The 27,468-nt window shown below is 39.8% G+C and overlaps 2 protein-coding genes and 1 long non-coding RNA gene across 13 annotated transcripts in view; 2 read left to right on the top strand and 1 right to left on the bottom strand.

The window, feature by feature from the left end:
* Positions 1–9,148, bottom strand: part of LOC309651955 — a 36,972-nt gene extending 27,824 nt beyond the window's left edge. For 2 of the 5 annotated variants that reach the window (XR_014258491.1, XR_014258492.1), the window contains exons 1-3: positions 9,019–9,148; positions 5,017–5,054; positions 2,461–2,507 (exon numbers count right to left, since the gene is read on the bottom strand). This is a non-coding gene — a long non-coding RNA (uncharacterized lncRNA). Of the gene's footprint in view, positions 1–2,460; positions 2,508–5,016; positions 5,055–7,048; positions 7,120–8,390; positions 8,446–8,742; positions 8,839–9,018 lie in introns of those variants that run through there. The other 3 variants (XR_014258493.1, XR_014258494.1, XR_014258495.1) reach the window with 3 other exon arrangements.
* Positions 1–27,468, top strand: part of WNK3 (WNK lysine deficient protein kinase 3) — a 398,421-nt gene that overhangs the window by 143,123 nt on the left and 227,830 nt on the right. The window lies entirely within an intron of this gene.
* Positions 8,453–27,468, top strand: part of FAM120C (family with sequence similarity 120 member C) — a 167,338-nt gene continuing 148,322 nt past the window's right edge. For 5 of the 7 annotated variants that reach the window (XM_082445130.1, XM_082445129.1, XM_082445132.1 and 2 more), the window contains exon 1: positions 8,453–9,441. In XM_082445130.1, coding sequence (XP_082301256.1) covers positions 8,752–9,441 — 690 coding nt within the window. In that variant the 5' untranslated portion in view covers positions 8,453–8,751. Of the gene's footprint in view, positions 9,442–17,300; positions 17,602–27,468 lie in introns of those variants that run through there. The other 2 variants (XM_082445135.1, XM_082445131.1) reach the window with 2 other exon arrangements.

The following is a 27,468-nucleotide window of genomic DNA, read 5'->3' as shown; positions in this document are numbered from 1 at the left end:
ACTGCTTTAACTATCACAATGAAATATTTGACAAGTCTTATAGCAGTGGCCTGTCATTCAGCATATTAGCATACCGCTAGGTATTTGCAGTGATATTACCTTACAATGGCCATATGCTTTTAGTTGAATTGTAGTTAGTCATAACTGTTTATCCAATCTCTAAAGTTTATTGGAGGCATTGACTTTCTTCCTTGCTGTCTTCTCTGAGTGATGAAAATGATGCATTCTCTGTTTCTTCCAGAAAACTGAGCAAATGTTTGTAAACCACATGTTATTTGTTTCACGTGTTTACTGTGTGTAACACTACAGCACGTTTAATGTTAGTAAATACTGTATTTCAGGCTTCATGTACAAGTACATTCCTGAGGTATACTTGCCATCAGTTTGGGATTCAGTTATTTAATCTTCTGTTTGGTTTAGAAGAATCTTGAGATATTTGAGGTGGTGTGCAGGCCATTTTCTAGAATAGGTTGTTCATTTTTCATCCTGTAGTTTACTGGGGACTTGTTTTTTTCCCCCTTTATTTAGAAGATGAACCAGTAAGGGAGCGGGTCATAGGAAAGGTCATTGATTTGGTAAATGTAATTTCTGGGATTGAAACAAAAAACCCACAAACAATCCAGACTGTAAAATGGTGACACTCAAACTTGGTAAAATCCTTTGAAGTGAAATTAGCATGAAATTTTTATGGAGCCAGATGCTTTCAGGTCACCCTGGAAATAGTCTTTGTATGTGAAGGATGAACACAAACATTGGTCAGGGACCTTGACAGCCACCATTGGCAGGGGCCTGGGATAGTAACTAGGTTACACTGAAGTTATTTTCAACTGAGATAGCTGGAAGATTATATAAACCAACAGCTCCCATTCTGGAAGGTCTTCTTTTAATTAAAAAAACCTCAAACAAAAAGGCTAAAAGTCAAGCAAGAAGGGGAGAAACTGGGCTCTTGAGAAAAAAAAAGTGCCAGTGAAAAATAAAATTCCTAACTGTGTGCTTGTCATCCTTCCAGGTTTTTTTTTTTTAAGTTGCTTTTCTTCTCCATTATAATTTAAGATTTCAGATTGAGGTTTGTGGTCCAGAACATACCCTCAGCAGAAATAGTGACTGATTGGAAAGTACAGTTGTTCAAGGTCTGTCATGCTCAATCACTTAAAGCTGTAATTTGTTTGATATGAATATTAAGCATGTAGACCTAGTGCAGCATGGGAGCCACTCAGGAAGTTTATGCAATTAATAAACTTTCATGCATAATTAATTTACTATGAAGTATGCAGAATTTCAGCCACTTCTCTACACTTAACATTTAGTTGTATATGTGAACTCTCCTTTCTTAATTGGGGAATGTAGCATTATATGGAATGTTGTTAAACCTAATTTTAATCCTTCTTGACATTAATTTTTATTATTTTTTTTGGTAAACCAAGTGATCTGCCTTTAAGCAGCTGTCTGATTTTGGTTCTTTGAAACTGTGATTTTTATTTCATTTGTACCCAACCATTTGTTTTTTGTTTCCTGGAAATTTTGATTTGAAACAGAAAATAAAGGCTGTGTTAAAATGAGTATGTTATCTTATTAAAATGCTGTCATAGTCACTGCAATCATCTGGCTTAAACTGGTTCTTCATTTACCAAATCTAATTTAGCAGATTTAAAAACTTTAGTCCTATAGATATGTTGGCTGAACAAACTAAGCTGTGTGTTACCTCTTGATTTACAGCTCCAACAAATTTTGAGTTGGACCCCTTCTCCTCATTTGTCAATGAGCCATAATTGGAAGAGTCACTATGATTTACTGAGTACCTACTGTGTTAGTTAGGCTTGTGATAAAATTCATAAAACAATCCTATAAGCTAGATCTGTTACTGTCTCTACAGAGAAAATTTGAGAATCAGAGAGATTAAAGAATTTACCAAGGTACCATAGCTAGTAAATGATGAAGCCTGGATCCAAACCCAGGTCTGACTCCAAAATTCATGGGAAAAACCTCAGGCCATACTGACTCTCAGATGTACTGTAATAATAATAATCAAAATACATTTAGACTACGTTTTCAATTATTATGATTAGTATATACGCTTTTCATATATCTTTCATGAGGTTATGTCCAGTGCTTGTTTCATAATTTCAGGAGTAGAAGTATATGTTTATGGTACAAGCAAGAATTCAAAATGTGCCCTTTGCATAAACTTATTAAGGAGTATTTCCTTTCATATTGACAGTGTTTATGGTCCACCTTCAGAAAAAAGTGCATTTGGAAATCTCCATTGCACATCTTTCATTTACCACACTACAGTGACTTGGGAAACTGTCAAATGAGGTCAGATCCCTTGTTCATTTGATAATTTAGGTAGAAGAATCATGCATATGTTTATGCAAACAGCCCTGGAGGAAGAATAAGAGGCCTATCAGAAATATTCAAGATTAGATGAGGACTTGTAAAGTGTTTTTAAAAATCTATTACCTTGATTTAATGACAATGACTCCAAGGTATTCTCTCCTAGGTGATCCCTAAAGGGAGGATACAAGGTACACAGTTGAACAAACACAGGTTTTTTGACTCACAGACCTCTCAAACCTCTATTTTCTCATTTGTAAAATGAGGTGGTTGTGAGTATTAAATGAGATATGTCCCAAATTTGCTAATTGTGTTATTGTTAGACATCTCTAATGACTTTCACAATAAACTTGCACTTGGGAAACCAGACTGGTTTGGAAATGGGCCCTGGTTCTTATTATAGTTGATACAGATACCACTTGGAGTCCAGCAGACCTGGATTTGTATTCTAGCTTTGTGAACTTGGAAAATTACTTAACTTTTTAGCTTCAATTTCCTTATCTGTAAAAAGGATAACTGCTTCACTGGTGGTATTTTGAGACTAAATGAAAAAACATAAAGGGCTTAGCACTGCGCCTGGCACATAGTAGGTCGCTCAAATAATAGTAACAACTACTGAAGGGACCTTACATATCACTAAAGAGAAGAGGAAACAGTCATAGAGATGTGACAAAATTGAACCCAACCTGTGAGTCAACGTGAGGTCTGTTGGTGAAAGATTGGGTATTGGCCCCAGTGGTGCCAGATGATGTAAAGTGAGGTTCAGAGATGAAAGTGTTTAAGTTGAGGGATAAAACACCATAAAACCCATTTAAAATGTGCCATCATTAATGAGCACTAGATTAAAAGAATTAGATGACAGAATTAAGTCTGTGACTAAAGAATTTAGAAGGAGCTGAAGTAGTAGGAGTTGGGGAAAAGATGGTGGGTCTTAAGACAGGAGCTCAAGACAGAAATGAAGTACAGCATAGATGATGGTCTGAATAGGAGCAGGACCTTGGGATAAACAGATGAAGAATTGGAAAAGACTAGTTCACATGCATGTTACAAATTTGTAAGATTTCTCCATTCCAGTTCAGAGGTTCTCATCCCTGACTGCATATTAAAATCACCTGGGGAGGTATTTTTAAAAATTAGTGTCCCAGTTGCACAACAATGTGAATATACTTAACACTACTGAACTGTATACTTAAAAATGGTTAAGATGGTAATTTTTCTGTTATATGTATTTTACCACAATTTAAAATAAAAATAATTAGTGTCTGGGCCCCATCCCTATAATTAGTATTGTTTTAAAAGGCTCCCCAGGTGGTATATTAATATATTAACCTAGCTAGGGTTGAGAACCACAGTCCTTGTTTCCTTTACTAATCAAATGACCTCCCTGCTATTATTGCTGGTTCAAGAAACACAAGCAATATAGCAGCCTTATTAGACCTTCTAATGAATTATTTACTATTACCATACAAGCTTACAGCCTCTCAAACAGCCCCCAAGGATTTGGGCAATAGAGAAAGCTAAGTGGGCCCCTTGCAGAAACTGAACAGCTAGTTACTACTTAGGTGGAAGATATCAGAAGATTGAATCCAATATGAATTTTCAATGCAACTTCTTTATGCTTCTCTCCACCCTTCATTTTAATAATTAAGATTTATTAGGTGCTTACTGTGCCAGTTACTGTGCTAAGCACTTTAATATACCATTTAATCTTCAAAAGCTTCTGAGGTAAGTATCATTACCATCTCCCTTCTAAGCTCCTTGACTGCCTTGAAAACTGTTTTCTCCTAGCCCAGCGTTATTCCTGGCACGTAGTAGGTACCAAATAAATCTGCTGAATAAATTAATGAGTCCCTATTTCATAGATACAATAAGGGCTCAAGAGGTTAAATAACTTGTTAGTTATATAGCAAATAAGGAGTTGAACTGGTATTGGAGCCCAGATCTCAGCTCCAAAGCACACACTTTAACCACTATTCTGTGACATCTACTGTCCCTTTCTACTTTCAGGGCTTTGGCCTCTGTTATCTCTTCCCTCTCTATGGCCTATGCCTAGCATAAAGTTTCTCTTGTACTATATATGTTAAGATTCTTGTTTGTAAGTAATAGAAACCCAATTTGAACAAGCTTAAACAAAAAAGAGGGATTTATTATAAAGATGGTGGTGGTGTCTCAAAACACCCGAGGATAATGCAGATGGGCCTTAGGAACATAAATCAGGTGCTTGAATGCAGCCAGGATTTTTCATCTCTCCTCCTCCAGCTCAATCCCAAATTCTCTGGGAAGGTACATAAAGAATAAGCTCCTGGTGCAACCATGAGGGTAAGGTAGAGAAAGTGGTAGAAAAGGGGTACTGGGGAGACAAAACAGACGTTTACCTATGGTCCTCCGTTTGACTGCCCCATAAACACATATGCCATTTTCCCCATACCTACAATTCCACAAATGTCCACACCTAACAATCTATGGACAACTGCAAGTCACATGCAACTACTGCATCCAGAGCAACGGCACGGCATGGACATGCCCCTTCCTCATCTAGTTCAGTGACAATCTAAATGTGGATCGTCTTGATCCTGCCACTTCCTGATAAACTTAACTGCCACCAATAGATCTAACATGCAATAGTAGAGAAATATTTAGATTAACCACTAAGTTCCCTTTTAGGAAAGGAGAGGGGCACACCTTTATCAGCCACCGGTCCAAGTGCGCACCATTTCCACCTGGATAGGAAGGAAGGAAATAAATTACGGGTATAGAAAAACTTATGGGAGTCAGTTTATTGATGCTTCTTTTTGCTTTAGCAGTCTGTACTTGGGCCTGCTCTAGAAGAGCAGTGATTCTCAAATGTTAAGGGTGCATTAGAATCACCTGGAGAACTAGTGCGCCCTGCAAAAACTCTCGACACAAACACTCCATTCAAACACCTGCACTAAGAGACTAGACCAAACTTGGCTTCTAGCCTCCTAAGTCGGAGTCTCTGGGATGACCCAATTTCCATCTGGAAAAGCTCGGGCTGTAAAAAGAATTTATAGCTTGCTCTAGCTGACACCTGACAATAGACCCCTGACCTCCCTTTCTTAGCGCATTTACCAAAAAGGGCTTAAAATTATGAATTCTTCCCCTGTCCCTTTGAGATGTATATGTATCTCCTACAACTCCAGAGTGTGTGTCTCAAGGACCATTCCTTTGAAATGTAGTCATCAGGAAGGCTAGGGCCTCTGTCTCCCAGTAACTGTGGGAGGATATAATCCTAACTTAAATAATTGCCAGCTAGCAGACACAGCTAGCCTAACTGCATTTACACTGGCCAACCCTTTGTAATTTTTCACTTCCCTGACTCTACTTGAGCCTCTCCTCGCTCCTCCTCCCTCCTTTTCCCTTTAAAATGCTCAGTCACCTCTGCACAAATGGGAATGGAGCTCTGCTCTTTCCCCTACTGTCAGTAACTGAATAAAATCTGTCCTCACTGCTTTAACTAATGTCAGGCTTTGTTTATCTTTGACACCATTTAAACCACACATTGCTAGCCCCACCCCCAGAGTTTCTGATTCAGGAGATCTGGGGTGAGGCCCCAGAATTTACATTTCTAACAGTTCCTAGGTGCTGATATGCCGGTCCAGGGACCATACTTTGAGAGTCACTGCTGGCTCATGGTCCCTGTTCACTAGATAGGATTTTCTAGTGATACAACTTCCTCAAAACCTCATATGACTGCCTGTTAATTTCATTTGAGGGGACTCACAATGCTAATAACAAGTGCCAAGAATCTTGTCAACTTATGCTCTTTGAATCTTCAGATTTGCTAAAGGGAATAATCACCCTGTTGCAGGGTTTTTATTTCTTAGCTCTCTACCTAAAGACTTGGCTCCTTCTCCCTGGCATTATGCTCAAGGTCTCCAGTTCAGAGCGTGGATAGGAAACAGTAGGTTGAGTTCAACGATGTGAAGCCTCTCTTTTACAATCTGCTCTGGGAATGTTACACTTACCCTTTCTTCCTTGCATTCCAGCTGAATGCATATTCAGAGGAAGAGATCATCACATTTGGGGGAGTTGGAGAACAAGGAATACTGTGGTGGCTTATAAAGATAACCTCGTTCCAGTTCGTTGGAAACTGGATGACAGTTTCCTAATTAGTGGAACATTTAAAATGAGACAATAAATCAGCAAAGCCCATGAATATCTAACCATTAGCAACTGCTAAAGTCTTGATATAGGCAGAAGGGCTGCTCTGCTTTTGAGTCTCAAGAGCAATAAGCAACTGCTTCGCTGCCAAATAACACAGAATGCCAACTTCCAATTAACGATATGGGAGAACTCCAATCTCTGCCAGTTCCATAGTTTAGGGCCTATAATTTGCCACACCCCATTTCTGGTACCAGTTCTTGAATTAATAATTTTTTGGTCATGAGTAGTTTCTAACCCAACTCTATCTTTAAAATAGTAAGGATATGAGGTTGCCTCAGAGAAACCAAGGGCAAGAATGCCTGAGGAATGATCTAGAACCTGGGTCTTAAACACGATGAAGACTCCCTATCTCCCATCTCTGCTCTGAGAGTCTGCGTTTTTTTCTCTTCCTGCAGACCAGCATCTTTTACTTTTGTCCCTCTGATGGGAAAATTGACTACTGACAGCTTCCAAGTTTTACACTTAGAGAAAAACTGATCTCTCTGGTCCAATTCCAAATTTCTAGGGAATGAGATTCTGATCGACCCACCTTGGATTCGTTATCTACCTTTGACCCAGTCAGCGATGGTTATGGTTAACATGACAGTTTTTGTTATAACTCTGTAAATGGGGAGAGGGTTAATTCCTAGAAAAGGAGGGCTGAGTAAACAATCCAATAGGTGTCCATTATACTAGAAAACCTCTATTCCTTCCATCCACCATCCCTTCAAGCCACTATTCCCTCCTTTCACTGCTTGTTTTCACAGGAGTTATTTATGTGCATTGCTTCAACATCTACTTATTCTTTGCCAATCTGGCTTGTTCTATCTCCACTGGTCTTTTATGATAAATTTCTTTATGGAGCTTGAAGATTTTTCAGCTTTTGTATCCTAATACACTGTTCTCAGATTTCATTCACCTTGACTACTCTTGGGTTCTAAACTTTTGCGTTCTTACTTGGCCTGCCATTATCTCCGACCTTCTATTAAGTTCCAAGCCAGATCTGACTGCTACGCACTGTTACGGAACAGAATAGATCTTGTTTTCTACCCTTCTCCGGTTGAAACAGTGTGCCCTAAACGCCAGTCAGCCAGAAGACTGGTGCTATATCTGAATCAAACAAGGAGAATGCTGAAAATATTGAATAGATTTTCAAAAGATGATTCTGTACGTCTGGAATTGGAGCTCTTACCGCTATTTTTCTAGAGCTCCCCGACAGATCGATTCACAATGTTTGCAAACAAAGGTCCTAACCATAGGACATTGTAGCTCAGTGAGTACCAGAAAGGTACAACTTGTAGTTTAATTTGTGTTGGTGCTTATCTCCCTGACCAAAGAGCTCCTGAGTACAATGGATATTCGATTTCACTTTGTCTCGCATTGCCTTGGGCAAATAAATTATACAGTTTTCACCATTCATAAACTGGGGCCAAGAACTCTTCCTCAAAGAATTACAGTAGCTAAAAGTTAAGTGGATTGTTACAGAAATGGTGGTTATTATTTTTACGTTTCATATGTGTCCTTTCTCATTCATTAAAAGCTACGCACATTATTCCCTCCCCTCAAAGGAAAATTCTTCCTCCTGGGGAATTTTAGCATACTTTAGCTGAATTCAATTAATCCACTCTACTTCCTTTCCCATGATGCATCACTCCCCCCCAACTCCTTTTCCTGGGAAAGGCGGTAAATAGCCTGAAGCAACTCGGTGGATGCAAAGAGTTGCAGTGCAAATCCTAAACGCATATCACGCCCCGCCCCTTGAGACCCAGTGAATGCAAGAGCTGACAGGGGTGGTAATCTTGTTCCAACACTGTATCCCGAGGCCGTAGAGGAGACTACAACTCCCAGAATGCCCCGCCCCGCTCCCCCTCCTCCAGCTAGAAAGCGTGTACCATAGAGAAGACGAGGTAACATGGCTCCTGGAGGTAGAAGTAAGAGGCTTCACCCCTTTTGAAGCGGTGAAGAGCGGCCAAAGAGGGATAAGAGAGAAGTGACGAGAGCCCGTCATCGCTTTTATCCTCCCAGCCTCTCCTGAGTCCGGCCGGCCTCACCACTCCTCTCCACCCAAATCCAGTCTGTGGTCTCCTCCCCACCCCTGCCTCATTCCCTCGCTAGCTCACCCCGCCCCTCGGGAATCCTTTGCCCGCCCCCTCGCCCCCCGCGGAGTGCGCACGCGCCCGCCCCCAGCTTCGCGCCCAGATCGCCGCCTAGCCTGCTCGCGCAGCCGCCGTCTCGTCTGCCCACCGACGAAGCATGGGCGTCCAGGGCTTCCAAGAGTTCCTGGAGAAGCGCTGTCCCGGGGCTGTTGTGCCCGTGGACCTCCTCAAACTCGCGCGTACGGTCTCGCGCCAGCAGCAGCAGCAGCAGCAGCATCGCCCGCTGCCGCCTACGGCAGCCCTAGCGCCCGGGGCTCCACGCGCCGCCAGGGGCTCCGCGCCTCTGCAACCGCCGCTCGCGCCCGCTGCCTTGGGTGCCTACTCCGGGGGCGCGGGGCCGACTCGGCACCATCACCCCGCTCACCACTTCCACCATCACGGCCAGGCGCACCCCGGGCTGCACCCGCCGCCGCCGCCCCCTCCGCTGCCCGGGGCCCGGGTGCTGGTGGACGCGGGCTCAGCGCTGCCTCGGCTTTATGGCGGCTACCAGACGGATTGGGTGTGTGGCGGCCAATGGAACGCCATGCTGGGCTACTTGTCAGCGCTATGTCAGGCTTGTGCCTATCCCGGCGGCGACGGCTTGGAGCTGGTGGTCATGTTCCCCGGGGGCCTGGGCAAGGACCGGCTGGCCGAGTGGGGCCGTCGGTGCCAGGCCGAGCGGCAGACAGCGCAACTGATCGTGGGACACGTGGGCAACAAGGGCACCCCTCCTCCACGGGCCTGGTTCCTGCCACCGGCCTGCCTGAGCCACTGCGTGAGGCTAGCGCTCATCCGCTTCCGGGTCAAGGTGAGGGAGGGGCCGGATCTTAAATAATACGCCCCACACCTATTCCCTCCCAACTAAACACCTAACCACCCACCCACTTACCTGTCTCCCATCCACCCACTCAGCGCCCAGTCAGCTAACCCACTTGCCTAATTACCCTCGATCATTTTATCCATCTACCCAACCCTTCATACCACGCCCTACCGATTCGCTCACCTGCATAACTACATCTCTACCCATGTCATCCCAATAACCCCCTTTATCCAATTGGCCTATCCCTAGGCTTTAGCAGAATTTCTTTTGTAGCCCCATCTTTCTCCTGCTGTCTTCTGCCTCAAGCTGAAATGCCATTTTCCAAATTTTTCCAGTTGACATCTCTCTTCTATGTCTTTTTCCAACCTTGCAGCAAATCAGTTAAACGTGTTAATTGAACACCTTTCTTCTACAGCTTTTCCCCGAATTTTGAACCAGTGCTTCTTTTGCACCCATCTGTTCATTCAGCCTTTTTCATTTCAACATGTTTCTACCTCATCCTTCCTTAGCCTAAACAAACGAACAAACAAACCCACTGGTTCAGTCACTTTTCAACAAGTATTAACCCACTAAGAGTAAGGGGTTTAAAAGACATGTGAGACATGGTTCCTGCCCTTGGAAAATCAAATATATCAAATATATACACAGGAAACATTTATTTAATGGTATAAATGTGTATGTGATTATGATTTATGGTACAGATTGGTACCTGTTTTGTGTGGGGGGGGGAATATCTGTGGGCTAAAATGGTCAGAGGAGACTTCCTTAAAGAAGTTGGACCTCACCTGGGTCTCCAAGGATGAATTGGATTTGAATTGGTTACAGGTTTGGGAAGAGGCTTCTTTAAGCAGGAGAAAGAAAATGAACAGAAGCAAACGGGAATATCAAGCATGTGAGGCCCCATGGGTAGTTCAGTCTAATCTCTGCATGTAGTTGGTCACTGCATATGGGGCCTGGAGAACAGCTTGGCAGCAACCCCAGTTCTTGGCACAACTGCTGTTGCTCTGTTGCTTTTCCATACTCTTGGGTTTCAAGTTCCTACGTGTAGGGAATAGCAAGGCTTGAGAAGTAAAGGAGGTGGGCAGGAAGAAGAAAAAGAAAAGCAGTACAGGGTTGGGTAGGACAAAACCACAAACCCATTCCCCAACCAAGGCTCTTGGGGATGTGTGCATAGTCAGAAGATAGGATATGGAATCGTGGGAATCATAAACTAAAGAAATGGTGCTGGGTGGAGTAATGAGGAAAAAAATCTCAGCTAAGAGACTGAAAGACCTGCATAAAGAAACTCACAGTGGTCATAGAGCTTGTGGCTAGAGTCCAGTCATGCTAGACTCCTTGTGCCCAGCATCTAATCTGTGCCTAGGCTGGTAATTATAGCTGTTTTTAATAATTTTTTTAAAAAATTCAATCACGAGCTATCTCAAACATACAAAGTAGGAGAAAAAATATGTCAGACACTCATTTGCTTGCCTTCCTGACTGAGCATTTTTCAGTAGATTCTTCTTTTATGGCCATTCTTTCCACTTTGTTTTCACTGCTACCACTCGAGCTTTAAGGACTTTTTACCTCATTGTCATTATTAACTTGGTTGCCGGCAACAGTGACTAACATTGATGGAATGCTTACTATGTGCCAGCTGCTAATCTGTGTGCTTTAACAACAACAACAAAAATTATCTCATTTGATCCTCACGATAACCTGTGAAGCAGTATTACCCGTTTTTTCAAATGAGGAAACTGAGGCACAGGAGGTTTAGAAACTTGCCCAAAGTCACCCGGCAATAAATGGCAGAGCTGGGATTCTGGGAGTCATGCCCAGGCAATCTGGCTCCAAAGCTCATGCTCTTAACAACGGTGCTCTAAGATGAATCTTTCTAAAGTGCCAGTGTGATTAAATCATTCCCACACTGGACTAAAATCTTCCTTGGCTCCTGGGTAAAGACAGGTCTGGGCTATTCATTTGTATTATTTATTGAGTGCCTGCTATAGGCTAGGTACTATACTGGTTGCTGAGGATTCAGAGGGAAGTAAGGGGATCCCTGCCCTCACGGAGGTCAGAGTTTAGTAAAAGAGACAGACTGAAAACAAGAGTTGCAGATACCATGAGCTAATTGCTAATGATGAAAAATGTGGTCCCTGTAGGGGGCATTGGTTAATTCTGGGTGAGGACGTGAAAGTTGGGGGAGGTTTCACAGATTGGTACTGAGCCTTGAGGAGGGCTGGGAAGGATGGTTCAGAGGGGACAAGGATGTGGAGATGTAAAATGGCCTACTGTGAGCTCTGAATAGATTTTGATTGGAGGTTGGCAGGAATTGAACACTGAGTATGGGTTTGGGTTTTTCCAGCTTTTTTGTTCATACACCTCATCAGTGAAAATTTTTGAGAAGCAACCCTAATATGGCCTACTAAGATTCTTCATTACACATAGTCTCATTTTTAAAATCCCAGCAGTTCATAAAAAAATAAGATGGATTGATAGGTGATAAAGCAAATGTAGTAAAAATGGTAGAATCTCAGTCGTGACTTTTCTAATGTTCACTGTAAAATTATTTCAACTTTGCTATCTGTTTAAAGTTTTTCTTAATAAAATGTTGGGGGGAAAATTTCCCAGCAGCCCTCTTCAGTCATGAGTACCACCGTTTGTGAAATACATGTCTTGTTCCCCATGCTAGATTATAAACAAACTCTTTAATCTTCTCATAGTCTCCATAATAACTTGTATATTTTAGGTGCAGGATACATTTTTTTCCCTGAATGAAAAGGTTAGTGATCTTAGAATGCATTGTAGGAGTGACTTTTTAAAAGTGTGTAGTGTGGCTCTTAACATAGTGGATTTAAGACTGGCTCCAAAAGTGCATATGTAAAGTATCTGTAGATGTTATCAGTGAGTGAAGTTTTCTCTCCCGGTTCTGGTCAGTGATTGTTGTTGTTGTTGTTGTTGCTGTTGGAGTGATGGAGAACTTCCTGGTTTGTAACACAGACTTGAAAGGTATTGGTTAATAACTCATTGTGGTTTGCCTTTTCAGAGGAGTGTTCCACTGTTTTGAAGATAGCAGGTTTTCACTTGAATGATCTGCATGCCTACCATATCTTTTGATTGAAATGCTAGTGCTTTAGAGCAAAACCCACTAGTGTTTTTCTCCTCCCCTTGGTTCTGTTCTTGAGACTAGGTCACAGGATGGGCCTTTATTCCCAATCTCATTTTCATTTGTGATAGAGAAATAGAGATGGAGGGATTACATAAAAAGATAAATTGCTGGGTTGTCTCTTTAGCTTTAGACAATTTAGGACTTCCCATGAAAATATTCAGGGTATATAACTGGGATGAATTTTGTCATTTGGTTTGTTTCATTTGTACGTTCTGCAAACCTTTGTAAGTTATCATTGCCAGTAGCAGAAAAATTAAGTAAAACCACAAATTGCTACCTGATCTCTTCCTAAGGGTCTCAGAGCAATCCTAAAGCAGTTTTAGAATGTGGTTTGAAAGATGATGTGGGGTGGTTAATGGGATGAATACTTTGTTTTAATGGTTAAATATATATATTAGAAAAAAAGATAATCAACGCATGAAACCCACAGTTTCACAGCTATAACTCTTTAGAACTCTTTAGGCCAATTAAAGAGAAGTAAGTTGATTTAAAGAAAAGTATTAAGGTTCAGTACTTGGATGTGGCAGAAATCATGTTGATGGTAAATGAATAAGCAAAGTTTGAGAAGGCTGACCAACAGCTGATGCCATTTTGTGCTTTCGTTCTCTAGAATACAGTATAGCAGTGGCTGCTGTGCCTCCTGATTATTTACTTATCCTCAATCATTGACACATCCTGAAACGTTAGTGACTCTACTAGATGCTCTAGTGGTAGGAAAAATTATCATAATAGTAATTAGGTCTTCTTCTTGAGCACCAAGTTGTATATAAAGTGCTTTTTAAATAGCTTGTTTAATCCTCATAAGCTTGCAAGAATGTGTGATATTCTTCCCATTTAACAGTTGAATAGCAGGTGCAAAGAAGTGAAATGATTTTTCTTTGGTCTGGACACTAGTAAATGGTGGGTAAAAATCTGTTCTGGATCTGTATTGCTCAAAGTCTCTTTCCACAGTTTCACCACACAGTTTCCTTTCTGTACATTCTTGTGTAAGATTGTACACTTTTACTGGCCAGATAATATGCATAGATACATGAAGAAAAATGATAATAAGTAGATTTATTGAGCACTTAGTTTGTGCCAGCATTGCTAAATGTACAATACTGCCAGTACAAGGCAAATGTGTAAGCTCAGTGCCAAGTGAGTGAGTCATATAGTGATATTATAGGAATTCAAAAGTAGCAGTCTCTTTCTTCTCTGCATTTTAAGTCTCTCCCTCTCTGGTTTCTTTCACTTATAAGTACGTAAGCGTATACAAATAACCTTTAAAAACAAAAACTTCCCGTTTACTTTGTAATTTCCTTAAGCCATTATCCTTATCCCTGTTCTTCCCTTTTAACCATTATTGTTGAAAAAAGAAGACTGTATTAATTCCTATTCCCTAGCCTATTGCCACTTGATATGTGATGTCACCATTCTGAAGGCACCAAAACCATTTCCATTCTTACGCTTTATTGGTCCTCTATGAGATAATTGACATGAGCCATCCTTTCCTTGAATTTCCTTTCTTGGATTCCATAATGCAGCTCACTTCTGATTCTCCTTATAAGTCTCTAGTTCTTTCTCCTCCTCTTACTGCTTCCTTAAGCATTGGTGCTCTCAAGACTTCTGTCCTAGTTATATTCTTCTACATTCATTTCCTGAGCAATCTCATCCATTATTATGGCTTTAAATATTAACTGTATTCTGATTATTCCTATAGCTCTTTCTCTACCCCTAACCTCTCTCAAGGGCTTTTGACACATCTTTTCAGCTTTCTACTACTTGATGTCTTATACGTCACTCATACTAAAAAATATCCAGGATGGAATTCATTATTTTCCCCCAAAACTTGTTCTATTTTTGGTGTTCTCTTTTCCTATGGATGTCGTCTTTCATCCATTTCAAGCCAGAAACCTTGGAATTCTTCTCAATTTTTCACTCTCCTGTCACTTCCCATATCCACTCGGTCACTAGGTCCTGTCACCTCTACCTCGGAAATGTCTACTGAGTCCAACTACTTCCACCCCCATTGCTCTAGTTTAGGCTGCCATCATTTCTTATCTGAGCCATGAAAATTGCCTCAACTTGTTCCTTTACCACTCTCTGGACCATAGTCCATCTTCTACATTGCTGTCAGAGATACTTTGAAAACCAAAGTTGACTTTTGTCTGTGCCTGAAGATACCCACTGGCTACTTTTTGCCTACCCTACTAAGCCCAGACTTGTCAGCATGGCAGACAATGCCATTCACAGTCTGATCCCAAACTCTCTCCAAGCCTTACTTGGTGCTTACCTTTGCCCACACCTGTTCCAACCATTGGAATGTCCCAACCATTCTGAACTTTTCTGGCTTCCTAGACATACCATGTCCTCTCACATAGTGCTTTTCTTATTTTACTCTCACCATTGTGTAGCCAATTCCTACTTATTCTTGCTCAAAAGTTATCACTATGAAATCTTTCCCAGCCAAGGTAAATGATGCCTTCCCTTGTGCTACCAGAGTGTTCTTTTTATTTTTACCTCTCTCATATTTTTTTCTCTCATAGTATTTTCATATCGCATTATAATTCTCTTTTTTTCCCCCATGCTATGTATTACATCCCCAGAACTTACTTATCTTATGACTGGAAGTTTGTATGTAATTATCTTTTAACTGAGTTCCGAGAGGGCAGAGGTTTTGCTCTAGGGCTTGACACATTATATACAATAATGGTTGTTAAAAGAGGAAGGCAGATAAGGAAGAATTTAGAACCAGTGTTTTATAATGTTATAGTTTCATTCCATGTAAATTAACTTGATTCCAAATGGAATTGCCAAACTCTGTTAAGTAAAAGTAAGTTTTGTAGCTGCTTAGCAATGCATTTATGGAATAAATTCCCCCTTGGTGGTAGTAATAATAGCTACCACATGGGCTCGGCACCTCACATAGATTCATTATGTCATTTAATCATCACAACCACCCTTCAGGATATGTATTAATCTACGTTTTTTATAGCTAAAATAAAAACAGGCTCAGCATAGTCACTGGCCCAAGGTTGCACTGCTGGAATGTGGTTGAGCCAAGATATGAACCTAAATATATTTGACATCAAAATCCTTCATCTTTAACATCTCTCAAAACAGTATAGTTGCATTTTAATAACCTGTTCCAGAACACTTTTCTTATATTTAGTTTGTGTAGCATAATGGCCAAGAACAGACCTTGGAGCCAGACTGCCTGGGTTTAAATCCTTGTTCTTTTACTTACTAGTTATATAAATGTGGGCAAGTTAACCTCTCTCTGCCTCAGTTTTCTCATGTGGAGGAGGAGGATAGTAATAATAGCTACATCACAGACTTTATTGTGAGTATTATATGATTTAATATAAGTACAGTGCTTAGAACATTATATACCACATAGTAAATGCCATATAAATGCCAGCTACAGTTACTTTGACCAAAATATCTTGTGTGCCAAGTAGATTGGACATGGACATTTCACTCTCATGCCTTAAGCTTGGCATGGCATGTAGGGTACTTCTTGAGCTGCCTACCACTCTCTTATCAGGACAATGAATGCTTTTCAGCATTTTTTGAACACCTACTCTTGCCAGACCCTGTGCTAAGTACTATGAACAATGGAATTCATTCATTAAACAAATGTTTAATGGGCTCCTACTGTGCACTAGGCACAGTTCAATATTGGGAAGATAAAGCAGTGACCAAAACAGACAGGTTTCTGACCTCATGAAGTTTATATTCTAGTGGGAAAACAGACAATAAACAAGATAAAAAGACAAAATATATAGTATTTTAGGTAGTGTAGTAAGTGCTGTACAGAAGAATGAAGTAGGAAAGTGAGATAAGGGAGTGTTGTGGTCAGGTGGGTACTCTAACCCTCCAGCAGCTCATAGTCTAGTAGGGGAGACAAGTAAGAAAATACTAACAATAATAGCCCGGAGTATCTTTTCTCTGGCTCTTGTCATAGGCCCAAGGACATAGTGGAAGTGGCAGAACCACAGTTTGCATTTCAGACACCAAAACCTTTGCCCTTTCATCTATACCACAAAGAAAATCCCAAAGGTTATGGCAGGGATGGCAAAACTGGCAGCGCATAGCACCACACGTTTTTTTAAAAGAACTTCATTGATTTTCATTGATCAATAGTGTTCATCAGAATCTAAAGTCAAATAGTGGGTTTGGGTTGAATATTAAGGCATCATCTAGTTGAATGATTTTTCATTTCCTTCTATCATTTAACTTGCATTTTACAAACGCATTTCTTTTTTAACAAATATGAATTTGTTGCCAACATTTTAAAAATTGTGAAACGTTACCAAGAATTCTGACTTTCCAACCACTCTTGAAATATCAGATCCTCTCGTAACACTGGTTGTCCCCGTTTGCCGAGCTACGTGGTCTTCATTTATTGGAGTCTCTACCGATCCATGGTGTCTCCCTGACACAGTGACCAAGTGCCACTTGCCTTTCATGATAACCATCTTCTTCATACATGGCTCCAAGTGATTCCCGCCTCCTGGTATTCACACTCTTGTTTAATCTACCCTCACCCCCTGTGTGTGGGCTGGACTTAGTGACTTGTTTTTAATGAACAGACTACAGCAAAAGTGATGAGATGTCACTTCCAAGATTAGGTTATAAGAAACTGCGACTTCCATCTTGTTTGTTCTCTCTCTCTCTCTCTCCCTCTGGCATTTCTTGCTTGATCACTCTGATGAAGCAAGCTGCCGTGTTGTGGGCTGCCCTCTGGAGAGGCCCACGTGACAAGTAACTGAGGGAAGCCTCTGACCAACAACCGGTGAGGAGCTGAGGCCCTCAGTCCAACAGCCCACAAGGAACTGAATCCTGCCAACAGCCATGTGAGTGAGCTTGGAAGTGGATCCTTCCCCAGCCAAGCCTTGAGATGACTGCAGCCCCAGCTGACACCTTGATTGCAGCCTGTGAGAGACCCTGAGCCAAAGAACCCCGTTAAGCCACGCTCACAGATACTATGAGAAAATAAATGCTTTTTAAGCCATTAAGTTTTGGGGGTAATTTGTTATACAGAAATAGATAACTAAGACACCATTGATTGTTGTGCTTGTACATTTTTATAGTAGTTTTGAAGAATATGAAATATTTCTTGTGCCCATATCTGTGAAAAGTGAAAAAAAGAAGAATTATCTATACAGGAAGGTCATATATTTAAAGGAAAATCAAAGGGAGCCTATTTCCTAGTGGAAGTGATGAGTATTCCTCTATATCTAAATAAAATGTGTTTGTTGAAAGACTACAATTTAAGATACCATTTAAAAATAAACCATTGTAAGAAATATGACCAGTATACAAGAATGATGAGTGCTGAAACAAAAAGAACTTGAAAAAGGGCTTGGAATTTCAATAGGTTGTTTTTGAATACAGACAGAATTAAGTAATACTGCCATGAAATGCAATTATATATTACATGAAAAAATTACCAGGGCTTGAAAGCCTTTTGTAGGTAGTCGTTTAAGAAAAGAGTGTTGAGTACAGCAGAATTTACATTATAAACAAGCATTTGCAAAGGTAGTAGATACTGTTGCTCAGGATGTTAAAAATTGGTGGCTGAACATTTTTGTGACATTGTGTCAAGAAGTTAAATTGTAAAGTTTTAGATTACAACTGGTTACAGCAGATATAAACACTATGCATTTAAAGGTACACTTAGCTATGTGTCTAGCCAGTAGTTCTCAAAGTATGGTCCCTAATCAACAGCACTGTACCACCTGGAAACTTGTTATACATGCAGATTCTCAGGCCTTACCCCAGACCTACTGGAGATGAGGCTTGTTAATTTGTTTTAATAAGCCCTCCAACTGATTCTGATACACCCTAAAGTTTAAGAACCTCCACACCTAGAATTTTGATGCAGTCTAACTCTTTTGGACTTGCCTCTGACGGGTACATCTAGAAATACTTGGATTTTGTATGTTGAGAAAAGTCTTGAAATTTTTAGTATAGATTGGTCAAAATTAGTGAATATGACTACAGATGGTGCTTCTGCAATAGTGTTACTGTTGGACTTAGGAAACTTCAATTTTTTTCAGAAACACTTTACAAAGACTTAAAGCTGTTCATTGTATCACTCCTTAGGATTCCACTTTTTGTGCAAAAATGTTCAAAATGAATCATGTCAAGAACTGGTAATTAACATTGTGGTTTGCACCAAACATAGTTGAATACTTTGCTTGGTGAATTATTAGATTCATGTCATGGAAATCTTCCCTATTATGGAGATTAATTGACCTAGTTGAGGTATGGTATTGAAGATACTGGAAAAAATTACTTATTTGGTATCCAAAAGGCATTCAGCACACCATCAAAGACTGAAATAATATATTTGACCTGTTTGGTTGACATTACAATTCACTTTGAATAAAAACAAGGTTGTTCAGAAATACCTTCCAAATGTGTGGTTGTATTTGCTCATTCCTAGCAAAATTATGCCTTTGGGAAACTAATTTGGCAGGAGATAGACTGGCTGACTTTGCTGAAATTGTTTTACAAGAAATGAATGTGATGGCCTGAATTACATTCCCCCAATTGTGGAGTTGTCTATTGAATTCCAGAAAAGGTTTTCTGACATTATATTCTATGAAAATGAATTAATGTAATAGTTCAGTTAACCTTTCTCAATTGATATTCATGGTGTGAAAGAATAGCTACAGTGGAGATACTGAATTGCTGTGCTATGGTACTGAAAGTGAAGCATGATGTCACTGAAATACCAGAATTCTACAAATATCTCAGGAGTAGTAACCCTAAATATAAAAAACACTGTGCAAGACATCTATGTGTGTTTGGAAATTCCTACATTTCTAAGCAGTTGTTTTCCATTATGAAATAGGATAAAAATCATTCCCAGTAAAAGGATTCAAGGCTAAATTCTTTAGTGCACATTGTAACACAAAAATATAAGACCTAACATTGACCTCTTGGTACATAAGAAAAGCATCAGACCTCCTGTTCCAAGTCAAAGGAGAATAAATCAGACGCAAAAATGTAATGATTAAATTTTCCTATTTTGAACTTTTGTTTTTAATTTTGAATTTAAAATGTTAACTCCAATATTTTGCATGTTTATATTGTTAACACCCACAGCATAGTTTAGGAAAAAAAATTTTCTAGCAGTTGATTTTCTTAACCACTTTCATTCATTTATGTTAGCTGCAGCCCCTGGTTCAAGGACTCTTAGAAATTTCTCACCATCACTGTCCTCTCTGCAATTCCTGTCTTCCTTTCCAAGGTAACCCAAAAGCTACCTTGGACTTTTGTTCTCCTCTTATTCCTAAGAATACCTTTCATCAGGCCTTCTGATTTTTCAATACTGCAAGATTTTGCTTTGGGCAGAGCAAGTGCCTATTCTGGAATCTACTTGTTTCAAATGATTTCTGAGGACCTGCAGAGAGTAATATGTACTATAGGCTTCATCTCTGCAGAATAAACAGGCTATGCTTTATTTCATAATGACTTTTTCAGAACCTGTATGCTAGGTATTTTATATAAATAATTTCAAAGTCTTACAATTAGGTAGGAATATAGCAAAATCTCCATTTTATAGATGAGGAAGTTAAGTGACTTGCCCATGATATGCCCTACCACTTCAATTTGAGCATAGGTCCACTGGATGCTGAAGTTCCTGCTGTATCTGCTGATTACAAAAGTTATGCTCAGAGTTCCCAGCCCCTAAATGAGCCACAACAGATTAAATAAATCTAAGTCTTCTTTCTTACATGTGACAAGCAGTTTCACCTACAGAAATGGGCTGGCTCTTGGCAGCCTGAGAGCAGTTTAAGGGTACTGAAATTGAGTATTCACAAAATTAACACCTTTAATAGCCTTTACTGAACACTGGATCCGTATTCTACCACCTCTAGCTTGACTGCAGTATTTAATGGCAAAGACTCTACCGTGCGTGTGTATATAGATAACTGAAACTCCTGCAGCTGAGAGGGAAGGCCACTTTGTCAATGTTGCCCTGAATTGACTGTGGTTTACGATTGCTGCTATTCTTATGTTTTATTTATTTATTTTAAAAAATATTTATTTACTTATTTTTGGCTGCATCGGGTCTTGGTTGCGGCACGCGGGATCTTTTGTTGTGGCATGCAGTCTCTGTTGCAGTATGCAGGCTTCTCTCTAGATGTGGCTTGCAGGCACCAGAGCACATGGGCTCTGTAGTTGTGATACACGGGCTCTCTAGTTTGGCATGTGGGATCTTAGTTCCCCGATCAGGGATGGAACCCACGTCCCCAGCATTGGAAGGTGGATTCTTACCCACTGGACCACCAGGGAAGTCCCTATTCTTACTTTTTAATTTGACATTATTCCTAGCTTTGTGGTTATCAGTTTAATTTCTTTTTTTTTTCAGTTTAATTTCTTAATGGTTGTTGAACTCCACAGAGTGTTGATGCAAATTTGCATCAACAGTAGTTTTGGTCTGTAATTTTATGGTAATTAGACTTCAAGGCACATAGGCCTTGCAGTTGAAATATAAACCATCCATATCTCTATTGCTAAAGCAGACTTACACATCCTCCCCTTGACTTTTCATATAAAGTGATGCTTCCTTGTCATCTCTGATTTCTTTTTCTTTGGAACTGAGAACAGGTGGAGAAAGTGGACCACAGAGCCCTGCCTGAGTCAGACACCAGTTTGATGTATTTAACATGGTAGATGGGAGCAAGTCTAGCATCCCAACGGCATTTGGGATGACCTGGAGGAAGTTGTATTGCAGAGGTCAGAAAGCGGTATTGCCTCTGGATTAAGCTCTCTATGGTCAGGCAGGATTCTAGAGACCCAGATGGGTATAATAACATCACTGCAACTAACAGGCTTACAATCTAGATATTCTTTATGGCCCTGTGCCTATCATGAAATATTAATCACTAGAATGTCAGCTCCATGAGGACAGGAATTTGGGGCTCTTGTTCACTATTGTATCTTCACACCTAGATCAGTGCCTGGCATGTATCAGTGCCTGACTCATTAAATATTGGTTGAAAGTCTAAATGGCTCATTGATTCCCTATGTTCTATGCACTGGAGGTATAGCAGTAAACAAAACAGACCAAGAAATCCTGGCCTTCCTGGAGCTTACATTCTAGTGATAAATATTTATAGTTGTTTTTAATAGAAAATGTTCTTTAATAAAATATTTTCTGAAAGACCCAAAATATAAAATAGATAAAATGGAGAATATGAGCTCAGATTGAAGAGAAAATAGGAGTACCTGTCCTGTCTGGTTATTTGGTCCAATTCTCCATAATCCTGGTTTGGGAAGCACAATTTGAAAGCCACGGCTGTAGACTACTACATGTGATTGGAAATGAGACATTTCATAAACTTTTCTCAGGGAGCTGTTTTCCCTTGAGTTTTATAAATAGGTGTTGCTTCTTCTAGAAAGCATTACCTCACTGACTGGTTAGATGCCTTTCCTCTGTGTTCCCATGGTACACACAGGTGCTTATAGCTTCTCACGTTTAAGTGGGCTACTCTGTGCTGTCTGCATCCTGGCATTTAGTAGTCCCTCAATTCGTATTTGTTGGACTGAACAGTAAGCCAGCAATTAAAAGCTATAGGTAGTTGTTCAGAATCTCAACTCCTACTTTCTTTAAAGCTCAAATGTGCTCCTTTTCTGATTTGTTGTTTGCATATGTTGTTGTTTAATCTCACCTAAATAATTTTAGTCTCCTGGAAAATTGCAAGGTTAACAACTGAACTGGACCAATTAGGGCCAGGAACTCATTCTACTTCAGAGGGTAGCAGTCATCATAGATGTGGAAATGGAGCCAGGGTGCTCAGCTATTCCGAGGGGCATTGTGGCTGGAAGGCTTTTTCCTTGCCTTGGTCAGGATTTAATTGCCATCAGTCATTCTAGGTTGTATTTTGCTAGGAATAAATTGTCATGCTGTGTGATCTGACTAGAGAGCAGTGTTTCTTTTTTTTTTTTTTAATTAATTTATTTATTTATTTATTTATGGCTGTGCTGGGTCTTCGTTTCTGTGCGAGGGCTCTCTCCAGTTGCGGCAAGCGGGGGCCACTCTTCATCGCTGTGCGCGGGCCTCTCACTGTCGCGGCCTCTCCCGTTGCGGAGCACAGGCTCCAGACGCGCAGGCTCAGTAGTTGTGGCTCACGGGCATAGCCGCTCCGCGGCATGTGGGATCTTCCCAGACCGGGGCACGAACCCGTGTCCCCTGCATTGGCAGGCGGATTCTTAACCACTGCACCACCAGGGAAGCCCGAGAGCAGTGTTTCTTAAACTTGCCTCCCATCATGACAATCACCTGGGGTTCTTGGAAGCAACCTAAGTATCTCTTGTTGGATGAGTGGGTAAAGAAAATGTGGTATATTCATACAATGGAATATCAAGGAAATCCTGCCATTTGGGACAACATGGATGAACCTGGAGAACTTTATGCTGAGTGAAACGAGCCAGACTCCAAAGGACAAACACTTCATGATACTCTTATGTGAGGAATCTAAAATTGTCAAACTCTTAGAAGCAGAGAGTAGAATGGTGCTTGCCAGGAGCTGGTGGGAGGGGGGAATGGGGAGGTTTTAGTCAAAGAGTATAAAATTTTGGTTATACAAGATAAGTCCTAGAGATCTACTGCACAGCATAGTGCCTATATTGTACTGTATACTGAAAAATTTGCTAAGAGAGTAGATCTTGTGTTCTTACTTATCACAAGAAATGATAATAGAGGAAGGAGGAAACTTTTGGAGGTAATAGATATGTTTCTGGTATAGACTGTGGTAATGATATTTATCTCTAAACTCATCAAATTGTATACATTAATTATGTGCAGCTTTTTGTATGTCAATAAACCTCAATAAATTGTTTTAAAAAAACACATTCCCAGCCTAGCCTTAGACATGCGAATCAGACTCTTCAGGGGAGAGGCCTGGAATAGCAGTTACCTCCAGGGAATGGGGATAAGACAGCTATAACTTCTCACTGTACACCCTTCTGTATTGTTTAATTTTTTTTAACCTGGAATATGTTCTGCTTTTATTCACTAGTAATTCCTCTTTTAAATAAGTATTGCAATTCATGGTACAAAAATTCAAAATATACAAAAAGATATATGGCCAAAAAAAAAAACCTCTCTTGCACTCTTGACCCTAGCCACCAGTTTCTCCTCCTCAGAGATGATCAGTATTATCAGTTTGTTGTGTATTCTTCCAGAGAGACTATGCATATAAAGCAAATATATATAACTATACATATAAATACATTGTATATATACATACATATTATATACACACAAATATACCTTTAAAAACCACAAATGATAGTATACTATTTATATAATATTCTATACTTGGCTATTATCATTTAATATATCATGCTGATTTTTCCATATGGGTATGCAGAGGTTTGTCCTTATTTTTCACAGTTCCATCCTATTCCATTGCATGCATATGTTATAATTTATATAATTAGTCCTTTAATTAGATTGTTTCCAGTTTTCAGCTAGAACAAATAATGCTGCAGTGACTACTTTGTACAATTGCAATGCCACTGCTTATATTTCAGCACTGGCTTTGTTGTTCCAAGTGCTTTAAATATCTAAAATAAATCCCTAGAAGCAAAATTGCTGAGTCAAAAAGTATGTGCATTTGAACTTTAAAAGATCTCGCCAAAATATTCTCCCTAGAGATTATACCATTTATACCCCTGCCTTCAATATTTGCAAGCGTGTGTTTCCCTCACCAATACAGTACTTGCTAATCCTATAGGCAAAATACCATGTTTCTGTATTGTTTTAATTTTGTTTTTCTTATCACAAGTGAATTTGATTATCTTTTTATATGCTTAAGATCTATGTTTGTTTTTTTAAACATCTTTATTGGAGTATAATTGCTTTGCAATGGTGTGTTAGTTTCTGCTTTATAACAAAGTGAATCAGTCATACATATACATATGTTCCCACACATCCTCCCTCCTGCATCTCCCCCCCTCCCACCCTCCCCAACCCACCCCCCAAGGCGGTCACAAAGCACAGAGCTGATCTCCCTGCGCTATGAGGTTGCTTCCCACTAGCTATCTCTTTTACGTTTGGTAGTGTATATATGTCCATGCCACTCTCTCACTTTGTCACAGTTTACCCTTCCCCCTCCCCATATCCTCAAGTCCATTCTCTAGTAGGTCTGTGTCATTATTCCCGTCCTGCCACTAGGTTCTTCATGGCCTTTTTTTTTTATCCCTTAGATTCCATATATATGTGTTAGCATACTGTATTTGTTTTTATCTTTCTGATTTACTTCACTCTGTATGACAGACTCTAACTCCAAACACCTCACTACAAATAACTCCATTTCGTTTCTGTTTATGGCTGAGTAATATTCCATTGTATATATGTGCCACATCTTCTTTTTCTATTCATCCGATGATGGACATTTAGGTTGCTTCCATGTCCTGGCTATTGTAAATAGAGCGGCAATGAACATTTTGGTACATGACTCTTTTTGAATTATGGTTTTCTCATGGTATATGCCCAAGAGTTGGATTGCTGGGTCGTATGGTAGTTCTATTTTTAGTTTTTTAAGGAACCTCCATACTGTTCTCCATAGTGGCTGTATCAATTTATATTCCCACCAACAGTGCAAGAGTGTTCCCTTTCCTCCACACCCTCTCCAGCATTTATTGTTTCTAGATTTTTTGATGATGGCCATTCTGACCGATGTGAGATGATATCTCATTGTAGTTTTGATTTGCATTTCTCTAATGATTAATGATGTTGAGCATTCTTTCATGTGTTTGTTGGCAATCTGTATATCTTCGTTGGAGAAATGTCTATATAGGTCTTCTGCCCATTTTTGAATTGGGTTGTTTGTTTTTTTGATATTGAGCTGCATGAGGTGCTTGTAAATTTTGGAGATTAATCCTTTGTCCGTGCTTCATTTGCAAATATTTTCTCCCATTCTGAGGGTTGTCTTTTGGTCTTGTTTATGGTTTCCTTTGCTGTGCAAAAGGTTTTAAGTTTCATTAGGTCCCATTTGTTTATTTCTGTTTTTATTTCCATTTTTCTAGCAGCTGAGTCAAAAAGGATCTTGCTGTGATTTATGTCATAGAGTGTTCTGCCTATGTTTTCCTCTAAGAGTTTGATAGTGTCTGGCCTTACACTTAGGTCTTTAATCCATTTTGAGTTTATTTTCGTGTATGGTGTCAGGGAGTGTTCTAATTTCATACTTTTACATGTACCTGTCCAGTTTTCCCAGCACCACTTATTGAAGAGGCTGTCTTTTCTCCACTGTATATGCTTGCCTCCTTTATCAAAGATAAGGTGACCATATGTGCGTGGGTTTATCTCTGGGTTTTCTATCCTGTTCCATTGATGTATGTTTCTTTTTTTGTGCCAGTACCAAACTGTCTTCATTACTGTAGCTTTGTAATATAGTATGAAGTCAGGGACCCTGATTCCTCCAGCTCCATTTTTCGTTCTCAAGATTGCTTTGGCTATTCGGGGTCTTTTGTGTTTCCATACAAATTGTGAAATTTTTTGTTCTCGTTCTGTGAAAAATGCCAGTGGTAGTTTGATAGGGATTGCATTGAATCTGTAGATTGCTTTGGGTAGTAGACTCATTTTCACAATGTTGATTCTTCCAATCCAAGAACATGGTCTATCTCTCCATTTATTTGTATCATCTTTAATTTCTTTCATCAGTGTCTTATAATTTTCTGCATACAGGTCTTTGGTCTCCTTAGGTAGGTTTATTCCTAGATATTTTATTCTTTTTGTTGCAACGGTAAATAGGAGTGTTTTCTTAATTTCACTTTCAGATTTTTCATCATTAGTGTATAGGAATGCAAGAGATTTCTGTGCATTAATTTTGTATCCTGCTACTTTCCCAAGTTCATTGATTAGCTCTAGCAGTTTTCTGGTAGCATCTTTAGGAATCTCTATGTAGAGTATCATGTCATCTGCAAACAGTGACAGCTTTACTTCTTCTTTTCCAACTTGGATTCCTTTTATTTCTTTTTCTTCTCTGTTTGCTGTGGCTAACACTTCCAAAACTATGTTGAATAATAGTGGTGAGAGTGGGCAACCTTGTCTTGTTCCTGATCTTAGTGGAAATGGTTTCAGTTTTTCACCATTGAGGACAATGTTGGCTGTGGGTTTGTCATATATGGCCTTTATTATGTTAAGAAAAGTTCCCTCTATGCCTACTTTCTGCAGTGCTTTAATCATAAATGGTGTTGAATTTTGTCGAAAGCTTTCTCTGCATCTATTGAGGTGATCATATGGTTTTTCTCCTTCAATTTGTTAATATGATGTATCACGTTGATTGATTTGCGTATATTGAAGACTCCTTGCATTCCTGGGATAAACCCCACTTGATCATGGTGTATGATCCTTTTAATGTGCTGTTGGATTTTGTTTGCTAGTATTTTGTTGAGGATTTTTGCATCTATGTTCATCAGTGATATTGGCCTGTAGTTTTCTTTCTTTGTGACATCTTTTTCTGGTTTTGGTATCAGGGTGATGGTGGCCTCGTTGAATGCATTTGGGAGTGTTCCTCCCTCTGCAATATTTTGGAAGAGTTTGAGAAGGATAGGTGTTATCTCTTCTCTAAATGTTTGATAGAATTCACCTGTGTAGCCATCTGGGCCTGGGCTTTTGTTTGTTGGAAGATTTTTAATCACAGTTTCAATTTCCGTGCTTGTGATTGGTCTGTTCATATTTTCTATTTGTTCCTGGTTCAGTCTCGGCAGGTTGTGCATTTCTAAGAATCTGTCCATTTCTTCCAAGTTGTCCACTTTATTGGCATATAGTTGCTTGTAGTAATCTCTCATGATCATTTGTATTTCTGCAGTGTCAGTGGTTACTCCTCCTTTTTCATTTCTAATTCTATTGATTTGAG

This window comes from Balaenoptera physalus (assembly GCF_965194825.1).
Source record: "Balaenoptera physalus genome assembly, chromosome: X".
NCBI classification, from domain to species: domain Eukaryota; kingdom Metazoa; phylum Chordata; class Mammalia; order Artiodactyla; family Balaenopteridae; genus Balaenoptera; species Balaenoptera physalus.
Note: the sequence above shows the minus strand (reverse complement) of the source record. Positions and strands in the feature narration are given on the sequence as shown.